The 14,699-nt window shown below is 32.9% G+C and overlaps 1 protein-coding gene across 1 annotated transcript in view; it reads left to right on the top strand.

Moving 5' to 3' along the window:
* Positions 1-14,699, top strand: part of LRP1B (LDL receptor related protein 1B) — a 1,473,103-nt gene that overhangs the window by 820,236 nt on the left and 638,168 nt on the right. Inside the window, exons 22-23 of the mRNA XM_065880137.1 lie at positions 8,238-8,438; positions 13,760-14,005. Coding sequence (XP_065736209.1) covers positions 8,238-8,438; positions 13,760-14,005 — 447 coding nt within the window. The remainder of the gene's footprint in view (positions 1-8,237; positions 8,439-13,759; positions 14,006-14,699) is intronic.

Below are 14,699 nucleotides of genomic sequence, written 5' to 3'. Positions count from 1 at the left end.
TTTTAAGAGCTAAATGTCGCAAACAACCTAAATAGCCCAAAATACGGCACTAGGTAGAAACATTATGGTATATCCATATGGTAGAATACCTTGCAACAATTTAGTAAATGGAAATCATTATAATACACTGACATGGACATTTCCCTATGGTAAAATTTTGAGTGAAAAGTCAATGAACATATTAGTGGGCATAGTATGTAATATTATTTAAATAAAAAGAAACACAAGTATATTCTTTTCTATAATAACAATATTTCTAGAAGGTTTCACAAGAAACTGTGGTCAATATTTGTCTTTGAATGGGGGAAAGGATGGCCAGGGAAAAAGAGTGAGAGGTGTCATACTTGTACAGTCTCCCCTTATGACTGACTGTCTTTCCAAGTGATAGATTGGTGTTGACCCATAACCTTTCACTCTAGATTCCACTAGAAAAAGTAACATACATTTTCAAGTAAGGTCCCAGGGTTGAATTAAGAGTTAAGGATGAAGTAGTCTTTAGCAGAAGAATGTAACAAAACTAACTGGCACACAAGGGGGTTTAACTCTGACAGTGGCTTCATAAACATCATCCTCTGTTCTGATCCTCTCATGTAATGAAAATCCATTGTGGGCTTGTGTGAATGGCAAAGTGTTATTCTTTTCTATGTTTAGGTGTTTTTTTTTGTTTTTGTTTTTGTTTTTTCCCTTACCCTGTCGTTGTGTCAGTAAATAAAAAGTGAAATGGTGAGTTTAATCTGTGGTAAAAATCCATCTAGATAATTAGAACCAAACTTATCCTACAATGGAATAGTGATTTTGTTAAAACTATATGGTGGATTGTATATGAAGAATTTTCTAAATAGAGCACTTTTTTTTCCCTTCCTGTAACTGACCCTGTGGTATACTTTTATTTATTTCTGATGAAATAACATGGTGAGCTCTCCATTGTCTATGTGCTCTAAATCTAATAGATTTTTTGTGCATATAGCTTCTTATAAGCCTTGTATGTTACTCTCTTTATTCCTCCCACTGGCATTTTTAACACTTTGCTGTATACTTACTCTTTTCCTCCTTTAATCCTGTATCTTAAATAGGAAATACCCTCCATTCTGCCAAGAAGGTGTCTTCTTTAGCTATTGATCCTGTGACCTCCTATATCCCATGGGACCTTAGTCATTTTTCTTGCTCATGTCTTCAGTTTCTTTCTCTACACTAATTTTTCTTTCTCTTTGTAAGTATACCTAGCACAATAACCTCAAAAACATTTTATTTTATCAGTTTTCCTGTCTTCCTCCTTCCCTTCGTTGAATCATCTTGTGTAGTGTACCTCGACGTCTTTTTTCTCATTCATTCTTTTACCTTTTGCTGTCTAACATCCTCTCCCTACCTTTGATGGAAATTGCTGTTTCAGTTGTCACCAGGAATGATTTTTCAGCCCATCCTCTTCTCAATCTTGAGTCCTCCTCTGCCGTTCAGTAACTACGTGAGTTTGCATAGATTACCAAACCTCTCTAAGGTGCAGTTTTCTGATCTGTAAAATAGAGATATTAATAACGATAACCAATAGACTGTACAAAAAGTGCCTAGAACATAGTATGAACTTAATCAACAATACCTTTGACTGTTAATACTGTATAGTGGCTTCTTTCTCTGCAATACTTGACCTTTCTCTCCAATACATATCCTTTCCTTGAAACTTTTCCTTATGAAATCTCATATTGAATTGCCCTCTTTCCACTCAGCATTTAGATTTCTATTTTTATTTCATCTTCCCCTGCTCCTTTTCCCTTTGCCTATCCCTTATATTTAATTTAAAAATATCTGTTGAATACATAATCCATCTCAGACATTGCACAGATTTTTCTCTTAATTTCTCTGTTTTACCCCTCTCATCTTTCTGTAAGGTGTCCATAGCAAATTCTTCTGTTCCCAAAGTTTCAACCATCACCTCCAGGTAAATGCCTCCCAAATTTCTGTCACTGATGTTGAACCCCACGCTTCAAACCCATTTTTTCCATTGCTATGCTCAAAATCCCACTTTCTCTCCAAAGCCAGAAATTCTTCCTCTCTCCTCTATTTCTGTTAGAAACATCTTCATTCTCCTAAACATTTAAATTTAAAGCAGAAACTACCTTTTGACACTTCCAGTGTGTAATAATTTTCCAGGTCCTACTGATGCTACCTCTACAGTTTCTCTTAACAGCACCCATTCTGTTCTTTCCATTCACACATCAGAGCTTAAGGTTAAGTCTGTATTATATCTCACTCAGACCTTTGTGTGGGCTACTATTTTCATCCCTGACAATTATTATCTTCAATCCATTCTACACGTGTTTTTAGGTTCCCCTTACTTCGTAAGCTGGGACCTGATCACAGACTTTCTCAAAATCTTTCAGTGGTTCTCCACTGTAAGATTAGGAGACACTCTTGAATTAGGAATCAACATTTCATGAACTGTAGTCCCAGACTGCTTTATTGCTGCCTCTGGAGCAAGTCCCACCCTTGCTCTGTGTATGCATATATATAGGAATTGCATCTTACATGTGGGTTAGATTCAACAAATAAAGTTAAAACTGCCTATGTTCAAAATTACCATTGAAAATCATCCACAAAACTCAATATACACGGTTCTGTATATACAGTTTTGATGAAAATTTGTACATAAAGCTGTATCATTAAGAAAATATTTAGCATAAAACAAAGAATAAATGTACAAAATATAATTTTATAGTGCATTCACTCAGAAATGGAAGAGGGACCAAATTAAGGGAGAGTTGATTTACTTTCACCATCTGTGCCCTGACACACTCCCACTGAGTAGCAGCAGTAAAGTACCATACTATTAAATTGTTCTCTCTCTCTTTCCTTTTATTTGCTTTTGCAGAGGGTATGTATTTGAATGTTAAGACTATACAGATAAGACAGCTGTTTGGATGAAATGCCTTTTTTCTTGTGTCCGTATCTACTATTCACTGCCACTCTTCAAAACCCCTTTCTGAATAACATCTTAGTAAAGCTTTCTCTTCCTCAGCCTTTCAATCATACATCTTTTCTAGCTCCTTGAAATTCCATAGCACTCTGTAATTGTTATAAGGCTTGTTTTATCTCATCCTTTTTTTATTGAACGTTTGTCACTACTCGACTTATTCCTCCACAAGGTCAGGAATTTGTCTTTCCAATTTTCCTACAGTGTTCAGTAGCTAGACAGGTACAAAATACTCAACAAATATTTGCTGAATTGAATCAAAGCCAAACATTGTTAGAGAAATAAATATGTGTGTGGGATTAAAGGTTAGTAGTATACAAATTAAAAGACATTGTATTTCAAAAACCAATATTCAAAAAAATCATATTATTAAGTAAATCCTTTTGGATTTTTTCAAAGATTCACTTTTCTTCATACCCATATTCTTGATATTAACTGCCAGTCATATCCCAGGACAGAAATTGTCCTCTTGTAGCGTGTTGTCTTTCATAAAGACAAAAGACAGTCAAGCAGTTCACAAATTAATAAATCTATTTTTAAAAAATAGCCAAAGCAGTTTAACAGAGAGAAAAGGAACTTTGGAAGCGATCATATAAGTTTATTTGAGGAAAGCAGCACATTTTCTAGGAATTCTTAGGACCTCTTAGTTTTCCGATAGCTGTTGACTTTCTACTGACTTTAGACCTAAACTGTATATTTCAAGGTTACACAAATCAAAATAGTCCTTACAAAGTCCTGAGTGTATGTATGAGAGAGAGAGAGAGAGAGAGAGAGTGTGTGTGTGTGTATGTGTGTGTGTGTGTGATTGTAGTAACTGCCATGATACCAACATGCTGATTTTTGCTATTTCTGTTTTTTGTTGCTGCTGTTGCTTGGCTGTTCTTATTCTCTTTGCTCAAAGGACAGAACTACAATTCCCACAAGAGTGTGTCTTGCACACATAGTAAGAATCAAGTTGAAAACATCTTCATAAATAAATCAGAAAATATTATGTAGAACTCAACTTGATAATAAACACCAAATATTTTTTTAACCTGTGATATCTCTTTAAAGAAGAATTAGTAAAGACAATTTGAACCTGGTTTACTTGGTTATTTGAACTTATTTGTGCACAATATTTTTAAAAGTTATTTTTAAAGATTTTGTGTTTTTAGATATTGGATGTGTATAATTTCTGTAACACATTTTAGAATTATTAATCTTTATTTTGTTTTAAAAATACTAATTTGACCTGAGTTTCAACTTTCTTATATATATAAAGGAAGGAGCTTAAACAAGGGAAGTTGTAATACTTTACTTTGCACTATGTTATGTCCAGTGATTTCACTATGTAAGTATTTGTCTTGATACAAATCAAGTAAAAATCAACACTCTTTAAGCATATTTACTAAGGTAATTTGCTTTTGGGTTTTATTCAATTAATGGGTATGAAATAGAAATTTAACTAAACTTATCATACCTGGTGTACTCTCTTATCTACATTTTTATAAAAATTAAAACCAAACAAGAAAGGGAAAAGCAATTAAGTTTCAAACATCCCCTGCAAAATCAGTGGGAGGAGAGAGCTATTGAAATTTGTACATTTTATCTAAGCTATGTATTCATATTTATTCATATCTCTGGTAACATAATCTATGTTAAAGTTATTAGTCATTTGCATAAGATTTTTCTTTACCTTTTCCAGGCAGCATTTAGATCAGGGGTGGCAAATAGGTTTTACTGCTACTCTGACTCTAAAAGATTGATAGTGATTTATGGATGGGTTTGTTGAAACAATTTAGGGTCATTCTGGAGTCAGTGGTTAAGAATGTCATTATGGAGTGTGTATGAGGAAAATGTAAGCTGCATCTTGATTTACAAACTAAAAATGGAAATTACTATATTATTCTTGAATTCTCCCTTCATTCTATTATACTTGCAGATGATCCCATACAATTTAATACTTAAGTACAGGATGTCATATTTTAGACTACAAATATGTATTATGCATTGATCTTGTCTTGCTAACTAGATTATAAACTCCTTGGTGACAGGGAACGGGTCTTAGGACTTTCTTATATTACCTAAACTCTCTAGGAAAGTATAAGGCACAGAGTAACCTCTGTATTTGTAGAAACTATCTGACTTTGTGGCATATGTGTATATGTTTCATCTTTATCATTTTAAAATGAGCTAGTATTTTTTTTGAAAAGTTACATGGAAATATAGTGGAAGGAAAACAAAATAACACAAAAGGATTCAATGAAAAGTCCATCTGGCTTCTACTCCAGCCACCTTGTCTTCCTCGCCAGAAGCAATCATTTTTCATTATTTTCTGCATAACCCTCCAGAAAGAATTCATGTAGAGACAAGCCTATGCATGTGCTTATATTGACATATGTATGGAAATATAGTCACAGATATTGATAAACAGATAATTCTCTTCTAATATAAAAGAAAGCCTACAGCAAACTCAGGTGTAGGCCTTTTTTTTTTAACATGATTTGAAGATTCTTTTAATTTATGCAGAATTATCTCATTGTTTTTCACTCAAGTGTATAATTTCAATGTATGGATGCATTGTAGTTGATGTTACCAGTCTTGCAATGCTGATTTAAGTTGTTAACAGACTTTTGCTAATATATACAAAGCAGCAACACATACCCTTGCATATGCATCTTTGCACATCGGGCAAATATACCAATGAAAAAAATTCCAAAATTAGAATTGCTGTCGTGAGGAGTTGATACATTTTAATTTACTAGATTTCATAATATTGGCCTACAGAGAGATTATCCCAATTTGCAGCCCCTTCAACACTGGGGTTGTTTTTTTATACCCTTGTCAAATCTATCTTTGTGTTATACAACTTTTTAATCTTAATCAATGTGAGAGAAAAAATGCTATCATATTGCTGTTTTTGTTTACTTTTTTAATTGAAAGATTTTTTGAACATCTTACGTTTGTAAGCCATTATTGATTCATTGTGAATCTTGCACTTATATTGGTTTATTGATCTTTATCATATTGATTTATGAGGCTTTTCTATTTTAAAGAAATATGCCCTTTTTGTCAAATATAATGATTTTTTTTCTGTTTTATTGACTTTATGTTGACTCTGTAGATGGATTTTATTGCTCAGTGTGGACAGTATTTAAGTTTGTCAATTTGTCCTTTATGTTTTCTATGTTTGTAATGTTCTTGTTTTAATAGCTATTTTATTCTAGAATGTGTATTATCATTGTTATTATTTTAAAACACTTCTTTGATCTGTCTATAATTTCTTTTGGTGTAAGGATCAAGTAAAGATTCAGCATTTTTTTTTCCTCCAGGTGGCTCATCAACAATCCTAACATTATTAATTTTGTAATTATTTATTCTCTACGATTTTGAATTGTCAGTTTTTGTATATTAAAACTATGTACATAAATGACTGTGCTTCTCATGTCTCTATGCTGTTTAATAATTGATGCTTATTGATATCCTGTTATGAAAAAATTTTAACCAATGTTACTTTAAAACACTTCTAAATTCCTGGCATATATAGTTCCTACTCATTAGTGTTCCTCTATTTTTTTTAGAAGACTCCTCATGATATTTGCAGTTTTCTTAAGTTTAGGATAAGTTCATGGGATTACAATAATATTGTTACTATTTTATTGGAATGGTATTAATTAGGGGAAAAATAATACTTTTAATATATCTTCCTCTCTAAAACCAAACTATATCTTTATTCCAGGCTTCTTTTGAGTTTCTTTATAAACTTTTAAATTTTCATATAAATTATATACAGTTTTTGTGTAGTTTAACTCAAAATACTTTGTTTTATGGTAGATTTTTTGGTTGACCTTTTCTTCTACTATATTATCATTGTATATATGAAATCTATTGATTTTTGTATAATTTTTGAAACTAGCTACATATATTTTAAATTCTTAGTTTCTTATAGTTCTTATTTAGTTTTTATTGATTTATAATTATGTGATTATATTAACTGCATGTAATGATATTCTTTTCTAGTTTTATACCTCGTTTCTTTCTATTGTCTAATTATATTACATAATATTTCCAGGCAATACAAAATAATAACATTATTAGTTTTATTTATGATGTTAAAGCAAAATTTTATAATGTTCCTCCATTTATATTCAAATTCATTAATAAAGTGTTCATTTTATGTGAATAAAATAATTCATTTTATTTTAAGAGTATTTTGATCAATAAATAATGTTGAATATTATCAAATTTATTTATATTAACTGTGGAACTGATCATTTGTTTTTCTCTTATTTGATATATAGTAGCATAGAGAATTATTAATATGTTTCTATAAATAAAACATCTTTTCACAAATATTTTAAATATTTTAAAATTCAGTAGCCTTGAGTTTGAAGAAGACATTTAAATACATAATGACTCTTGGACATATACAACCTAACATTTTTCCATTTCCCTTTTATTTGCCCCACTCATTTTATGAGATGTTGGTGTAGTCAACCGATAACCAGTATTTATCTTTAGGAACATTTTTTATTCATATTACACATTAACATTGTATAATTCAGAAAAGATGATTAATTAGAAGAAAAACAGAAATATTCTGGAAAGGAAGAATAATTTGCAACGAACAAAAACAGTTTACATAGTCAATACCCATTGCTTTCTAGGAATTTCACATTGTTACTTTTGAAACATTCTGGCTAAACAATAATCACTTCATTTTTTTCTTTCAAAGTCAATAAAGAACATATTTCTCTAAATTTTGTCTGTATATATCTTAGCTACTAAAATGTTTAGTAACATTTTACATTCTTCTATGAAAGGGCATGTACATAAGTCTGAATGTGAGGAGTGGAGTTGCTAAGGTTATAAATGTAAATGGAAGGACATCTTCACCTTCAAAAATAAAGCATTTGCTTAATTTTAGGTCTCCAAAATACAGTGATAGCACCTATCTAAATTTAGGGCTCTGAAAAGGATTTATACTACTATAAATATATCTTTAAATTTTGCTTTTAAAAGTAATTAAACTTTCAATGAGTTACAGATTTTTTTTTTAAATAGGGTAAGGCAATAACTTGAAACTAAAGAAATATCAAGGCTTTAACCCTAAGAACACTATTACAATGAGGACAAGAACTACTCAAATGCTGTCATGAAAATGTCAAACTATCAGCAAATAGATTTCTTGCTAATGGCAATTTGTTCTGCCTCTGACTGAAGACAATGACTACTCATTATTCCAGTGGCTTAATTGCAAAAACTAAATGCATGTTATTGCTATTTTCTTAAGGGAGATGCATCAACAAAGACTGGGTATGCGATGGAGATATCGATTGCGAAGATCAATCAGATGAAGATGACTGTGACAGTTTCTTGTGTGGGCCACCCAAGTACCCTTGTGCTAATGACACTTCAGTCTGCCTGCAGCCAGAGAAGCTCTGCAATGGGAGAAGGGATTGTCCTGATGGGTCTGACGAAGGCGACCTCTGTGGTATTGCACGTTTCACTGCATTGCTTCTTTCTGGAGACTAGAACCTTTTAGTCCAGTAGCTGATAGTTATTATAGTAGCATTTGTTCCTTCCAGTCATTTCTTTAAATGTAACTTTTAGGGTTGAATCCTGTTTACATTTTACAGGCACTGTATATTTATTTAAAAAATTAAATATGATCAGAAATCTCTAAAAATGAAGCAGAAAAGGCTACCTGATCCAACTAACTTAACAATTGTACAGCTGCATTCATCATTTAAATCTCTGAATAGTCAATGATGTTCCCACAATTGAATTGATTATATTCTGTCAGTGAGTTGCTCAGAACAGAAGACTCCTGTTATTATTAAACTATGGGATGAAATTTACTACCACCCAATGTATTTTGTCAGGACTTCAGATCATTACAACAGAAACCTTTTTTAAAAAGAGGAAAGGAAGAAACTGGATAATGAAATCAATAGAATATTACTTGATTTTATATAATTTTCTCAAAAGTTTTTAGTTTTCATACAGTAGCTTTCTTTAGTATGCTTTATCTAGTTAAAATGATGATTTCAGTGTGATAGCTTTTGAGCTGTAAAATCACTTTTCACTAGCCATCTCCTTATGCCACCAGCACATATAAAGCAATTATATTTCCTTCTCTGTGGGGAGATCAGAGATTTCGCAAGGAGTTTTTAAAAATATGCTTTCTAGGTAATACTGAAGGTGACATCAATAGAGTAATGACGAAGATTTATAGCACGATAAGAACAATAATGAGATGACTTGAGGCTGTGAGAAAATGACTTTAGGAAATGATGAACCTGCCTGATTGGAAATAGGAAAGACAACTAAGCCTAAAGTTATCATATATTGATCTGAATTGAGCATTAATAGCATACTGAGTGATATAAAAAGACTATTATTCTTTTTTAAATTTATGTAATAAAACATCCTTTCTTCCAAATAGTCTGTGATTCTATAAAACAACCTTGAAACAGTAAATGGAACAGTCTTCATTCAGTGATGCTATCATTTAAACAAACAGAAACCCTAAAATTAAATCAAAAAAATTACAAATAAAGGATGACAGACTTTATTTATACAGTTTATCTGTATTCACTTCTTTTTCTCCCAGCTTGTTCTCCCTGGTGGAGTAGTTCGGTGGATGGAAAGAGCTCTTACATTACCATGTATGAGAATTGCTCATGAAGTTTGTAAGAGCAATTCTAAAAGAAGGAAACTGTCAACAGTCTTAAAATTGAAAGTGTATAATTATAGAAAAAAATGAGATTTTGACAAGTTTGAATTCTATTCTTCAATTACTTCAATTAAGTCACCTAGGCAGGTGGCTTAATTTCTGGAATTGTCAGTTTCCTTATAAAAAAATGGAGATGATATCTATTAGGAAATCATGGTAATAATACTTAATGCACTATAGGTCTTGAAATAAATTAGTGCTTTTCCATCTTTTCTTCACCCTTTGGGTTAAATGAAGTAAATAAAAGGTGAAGAAGAGAAAATACAGTCATTAAGAAAAACGAAGAGAATCATAAGAAAATGAAGCCTTATTTTCCTATTCTCTGCTCCCTAAATTGGGAAAATAAAAGAGAAAAGGGGATTTCTTCTGAATTCATTTCTCTGTCTACTTCACGATTGAAAATCAGTTTTTGCTTATCAAGCTACTGTACTCATTGGCTAAGAAGCCCTGCTCAAAGATTTTAAATGATTACAGGGAGTGGAAAAGGTCACAGTAAAGCTAGGTGTGGAAGTACCAGAGGAGATAAAAAGACATTTTTGTACTGATTGCAGCACTGTGGCATATTGAACTCACATACTCTGTCCTTTATCAGGTGAAGTTGAGGGAGAATTAGAACAATGAAAAACAAAAACAATCACTGGTCAAGGGATTGACTGAATTGCAGAAGGCTCTTCTTTCCTCTGAAAAGGTGCTTTTATGTGCACCTTTGTAGTGTGTCAGTTTATAGATGGTCGGCAATATTGGTTCCTGTATGGAAATGACACTTTGGTCTCTTGTTTTCAAATCCTTTTCCAACCAATACTAGGTTAGGCCCTGTCCCGCCAGGCGGGGATGTTGGTTTGAGTGCTGCAGCAATGGGCATAATGAATCATTTACCCGGTGGACATGAAAGATATACCAAGTGAATTAACTTTAAATAATTGGCATGAATTGGCTTGTAGCTAAAGAGTGGATTTTAGAGAAAGATACCCAAAGTTGAAAGGGTTTAGTAAACCATTTGCTATAGATGGTGAAAATGTAGTGTTTGCCCTCTTCATGTCAACTCCTTCCAAATAGTTGTATCTAAAATAGCCGTTTTTTTATCCCCCTACTTCCCGTTGAAACAAAAACAGGGATTGATTCATATCCTGTTCCTCAATACATGTAAAATATATGAAAATTACTTGTAATCTGTAGACAGTATTTGGGAGGTGTCTTGAGATATAAACATCCATCGTTTGGGTAGTGAGGTTGTTTGTTTTCTCCAAATAAATCTGGTCTATAAAATTTTAAGAAAAGAGAGAGCTCAAGAAGATAAGTTGAATCCTGGTGGAGAGATTATTTTTTCAGGGGGAATTTTAAGTGATTTCAAGAGGAAAGAGATATGCACTTAAGAAAGAAATAAGAAGAGATTTCAGTCATTCAAGAAGGGAGTTAACTGTTGATTTTTGTTATAAGGGTATGTCAAAGATAAAACTGGATACTAGTTAAAGTGATATTTACTCAGTAATAACTATTGCAATAGGGAAGAGTATCCAATATTAATTGAAATCAGCTTCACCAAAACAAAAGATGAGAAACTTTTTAAAGGCTGGAATGTGCTATGGGAAAGGCACTAAGGGGTGTTAATGGGGCATTGGCCCATGTGACTAGGCCATCTGGGTTTGTTAATTGGTGCTCATCCCAGAGAAGAGACAAACTTCTCATATCTTTATGACTGGAGGCTAGTGGTACAAGTCAGAGCAAGGTACCCACAGGGTTGGGAGTAAGGGTGAGAGAGTTATCTCGTTAAATGTTTGCATTTCAAAAAGATGGCTTTCAGATCCTGGGGTTGGGAGGAACAGTTCTGAGTGGTAGATGATTGACATCTCAAAGGTACAGAGAAAGGATTTATATTGCAAGCTTTCTAAAGTAACTGCTCTGAGGTGGGGCTCAGGGCCCTATCTTCCTATCATCAGGTTTGGGGAAAAACAATAGTAAATTTCTGCAGCATCATGGAGTCATAGAGCTTTCTCAGGAAGACACTTTAAGGAGGGCTGAGGTCATTTTAGGGATGCTGCCATGAGCTGTTAAAAACTGTGCTAGTGTTTGTCTAAGTCTCTTATTGGCTTGGGAAGAGGGGGTTGGGGAGAGGATTAGACAATGAAATTGTTTGTGCCGAGAGTCGGCAGTTTTATCAGCCAAGACTGAGGGTTCAGAGGTGCTTGACTAAAGCTTGGTCAATGAGAGAGTCTTTGTCGGGTAGCAAAAAATTTAAAAAGAAGCTGCAGGATTTAATGATAGGTTTAGGGTTAAGGGAAAATTGACAAGGGGCTAGCCATACAAATATTGCCATTAAATTTATATATTAAGTTGTAGAGTTTCAACGTGAATTTTGTTTATCCTTAAATCTAGGATTTAATTCCACAGGTAGTGTCAGAAAGAGACATTTGAATGCTGAGAGAACAGTCGTACTTGAAATAAGCTAAAAGCATTGTAACAATTTTTTTCACCCGCTGTGTATGATGACATTTCTTTACAGTAATTCTCTTGAAAAAGAATGTCAATGGAACAAAATGGGGCAAAGACTTTGAAACGACTGCTGTTTTGAAATGATTATGATTACAGGTGAACAAACATATTTGAAGGAACCAAGAAATGAATCTATGTTTTTTTTCTTCTAAAATAATGCCAAACTTGAATTCTTAGAGAAAACAGTTAATGTAATCATTTTTCTTTTCTTATTACTGTAACTTCTTTTATGGTGACAAATGTGAAGAATAGTTGACCCATACAGAAGTTTAAAATGTGTAGAGAATATTTTTGAAAGTCTTACATTCCAGTCCAATTTTTGAGCTGGATGAATTTCCATAGACAACAGGAAATATTAGAGGTATATAAGTAATTATTATTGCAATTCGCCAATCATTGAACAACATTCCTTTTCAGTATGTCTCAAAACACACCTAACTGAACAATCTTTGAAAACTACTCAAACATATTTTTAAAGCAAAGAAAGACAACGCTTCTTTTGGCCTTATTACTATGCACCTAATAGTATATAATACTAGGTAATATCATGGTTGCGAAAACAATTATTTGCTGTTTTTGTCAAGGGCGTAAATATGACATCTTGAAATTTCCCAGTTGGACAAATACTAGCTCAATTTAGGGGCAGTTGTGTGCTTTTGAATGATTTTGTTAAATTTTGTTATTCAACAAATATTTTTAACTGCTTACTCTATGCTAGGCACTATGCTAGCTGTGGGATATACATGGTAAACAGAATGAATATTTTGCATACCCTCATGGATCCTACAATCTTGTGATGAAATAGAATGATAAATAAATATATCTAATGTGTGATTATAAACTATAAGTGCCCTGAAAGAGAAGTTCTCTTTCTTTATACAACAGTCTACTTGCTGATTATTTCAGCCAAAATGCCAGGTCAAGTATTTTTGTGTATTATTTATTATGTTTCCATGCCCTCATTGAATTAATAATAATAACCAATATATGAAGTACAGTGTATAATTTACCTAATTTAAAAATAAATATCTAAGAAAATAAAAAAATATCTGTAGCCAGTAAAGGACAAACTAATCCATTCTGGATTATTATTATAAATCACACTATAGGTGTAGAAAAAGATATATAGATATAATAAATACATGTGTATGTGTATGCCTGTTTATTTATAAACACTGAGATAAGTCAGATTTTCAGATCACCAGTGTATGTGAGTCCCTTTTGGAAGCCCTCAAAAACTGATTTTGCATAACTGCTAAAAGGCTCAGCATAATCTTTCCAGTAATAATGGAAACATTGAACTCACTTTACTTCTATGGAGTAAAACAAAGTGTACTCCAAAGATTTATAGAAATGAAAATCTTCCATTCCCAATTTCTGTCATATAGAACTCTATTTGGTCATTAGATGAATTCTTTCATCATTTCTACCCCAACTTCTGGGACAAAAATCTAAAGAGTGCTTTCTCCATTCATTTATAATATCCTTTCTCTAATTCTAGCCTTAGAGAATTGAGTTCAGTGATTAGTATTTAATTGAGCAAAACAATTGATGATGCCCTATAATCTGTTCCTCTCCTTTTATAGATGAATGTTCACTGAACAATGGAGGCTGTAGCAACCACTGTTCTGTTGTTCCTGGAAGAGGAATTGTCTGTTCTTGCCCTGAAGGACTTCAACTCAGCAGAGACAATAAAACATGTGAAATTGTAGATTATTGCAGCAACCATCTGAAGTGCAGTCAAGTGTGTGAGCAACACAAGCACACAGTCAAGTGCTCATGTTATGAAGGGTGGAAGCTGGATGTGGATGGTGAAAGTTGCACAAGTGTCAGTAAGTAGATGTGTGTTTTGCTATATTTAAGAATAGGAAGTGATATGTGTGTGTGTATGTGTGTTGTGTATCTTGCTATATTTAAGAATAGATATTGAGAAAAAATGCAAAAACACCTCAGAAAATCAATAATGGGTACAACTAATTTTAGAAAAGGCATTTAAGTATAATGTGTCATATTAGACCTACTTCAAAATCTTCTGGACAGAAAATACTACAATAATCCTTTACCATTACAGTCCATCTGATTATCTTTTCCTTAAATAACTGCTTTTGTCATCTTCCTCCCTAGGTGCTTATTTTTGTCTGCTCCAAAGCATTTACTTTTATTTCTCTTTGAATGTTTAGAACCCTCCAAAGACTGGCCCTGTCCCACACTTCCAACTGTATTTCGACTACTCTTGAAAACAACTCCTTGCTCTGGCTGTGTTCATCTTCTGATTGTCCATTTAAGACATTCTGCTGATTCTCTAGATCATATTCCACAGTAGGAAAAGCAAACAAAGGCTATAGAATCTGAAATTTGAACTCTAATCCTATAAATGGCATTCATTATGTATGTGGCTGCAGGCAGGTTACCTAAAACTCCTTGAGCCTTAGTTTTCTCATCTTTCAAATATCAATTCCCATTACAACAACATGCTGTAAGAATAACATGAAGCACTTTTTGCTGTGCCCTATACCCATTAGGTGC

Source organism: Phocoena phocoena, chromosome 7, assembly GCF_963924675.1.
Source record: "Phocoena phocoena chromosome 7, mPhoPho1.1, whole genome shotgun sequence".
Classification (NCBI taxonomy): Eukaryota; Metazoa; Chordata; class Mammalia; order Artiodactyla; family Phocoenidae; genus Phocoena; species Phocoena phocoena.
Note: the sequence above shows the minus strand (reverse complement) of the source record. Positions and strands in the feature narration are given on the sequence as shown.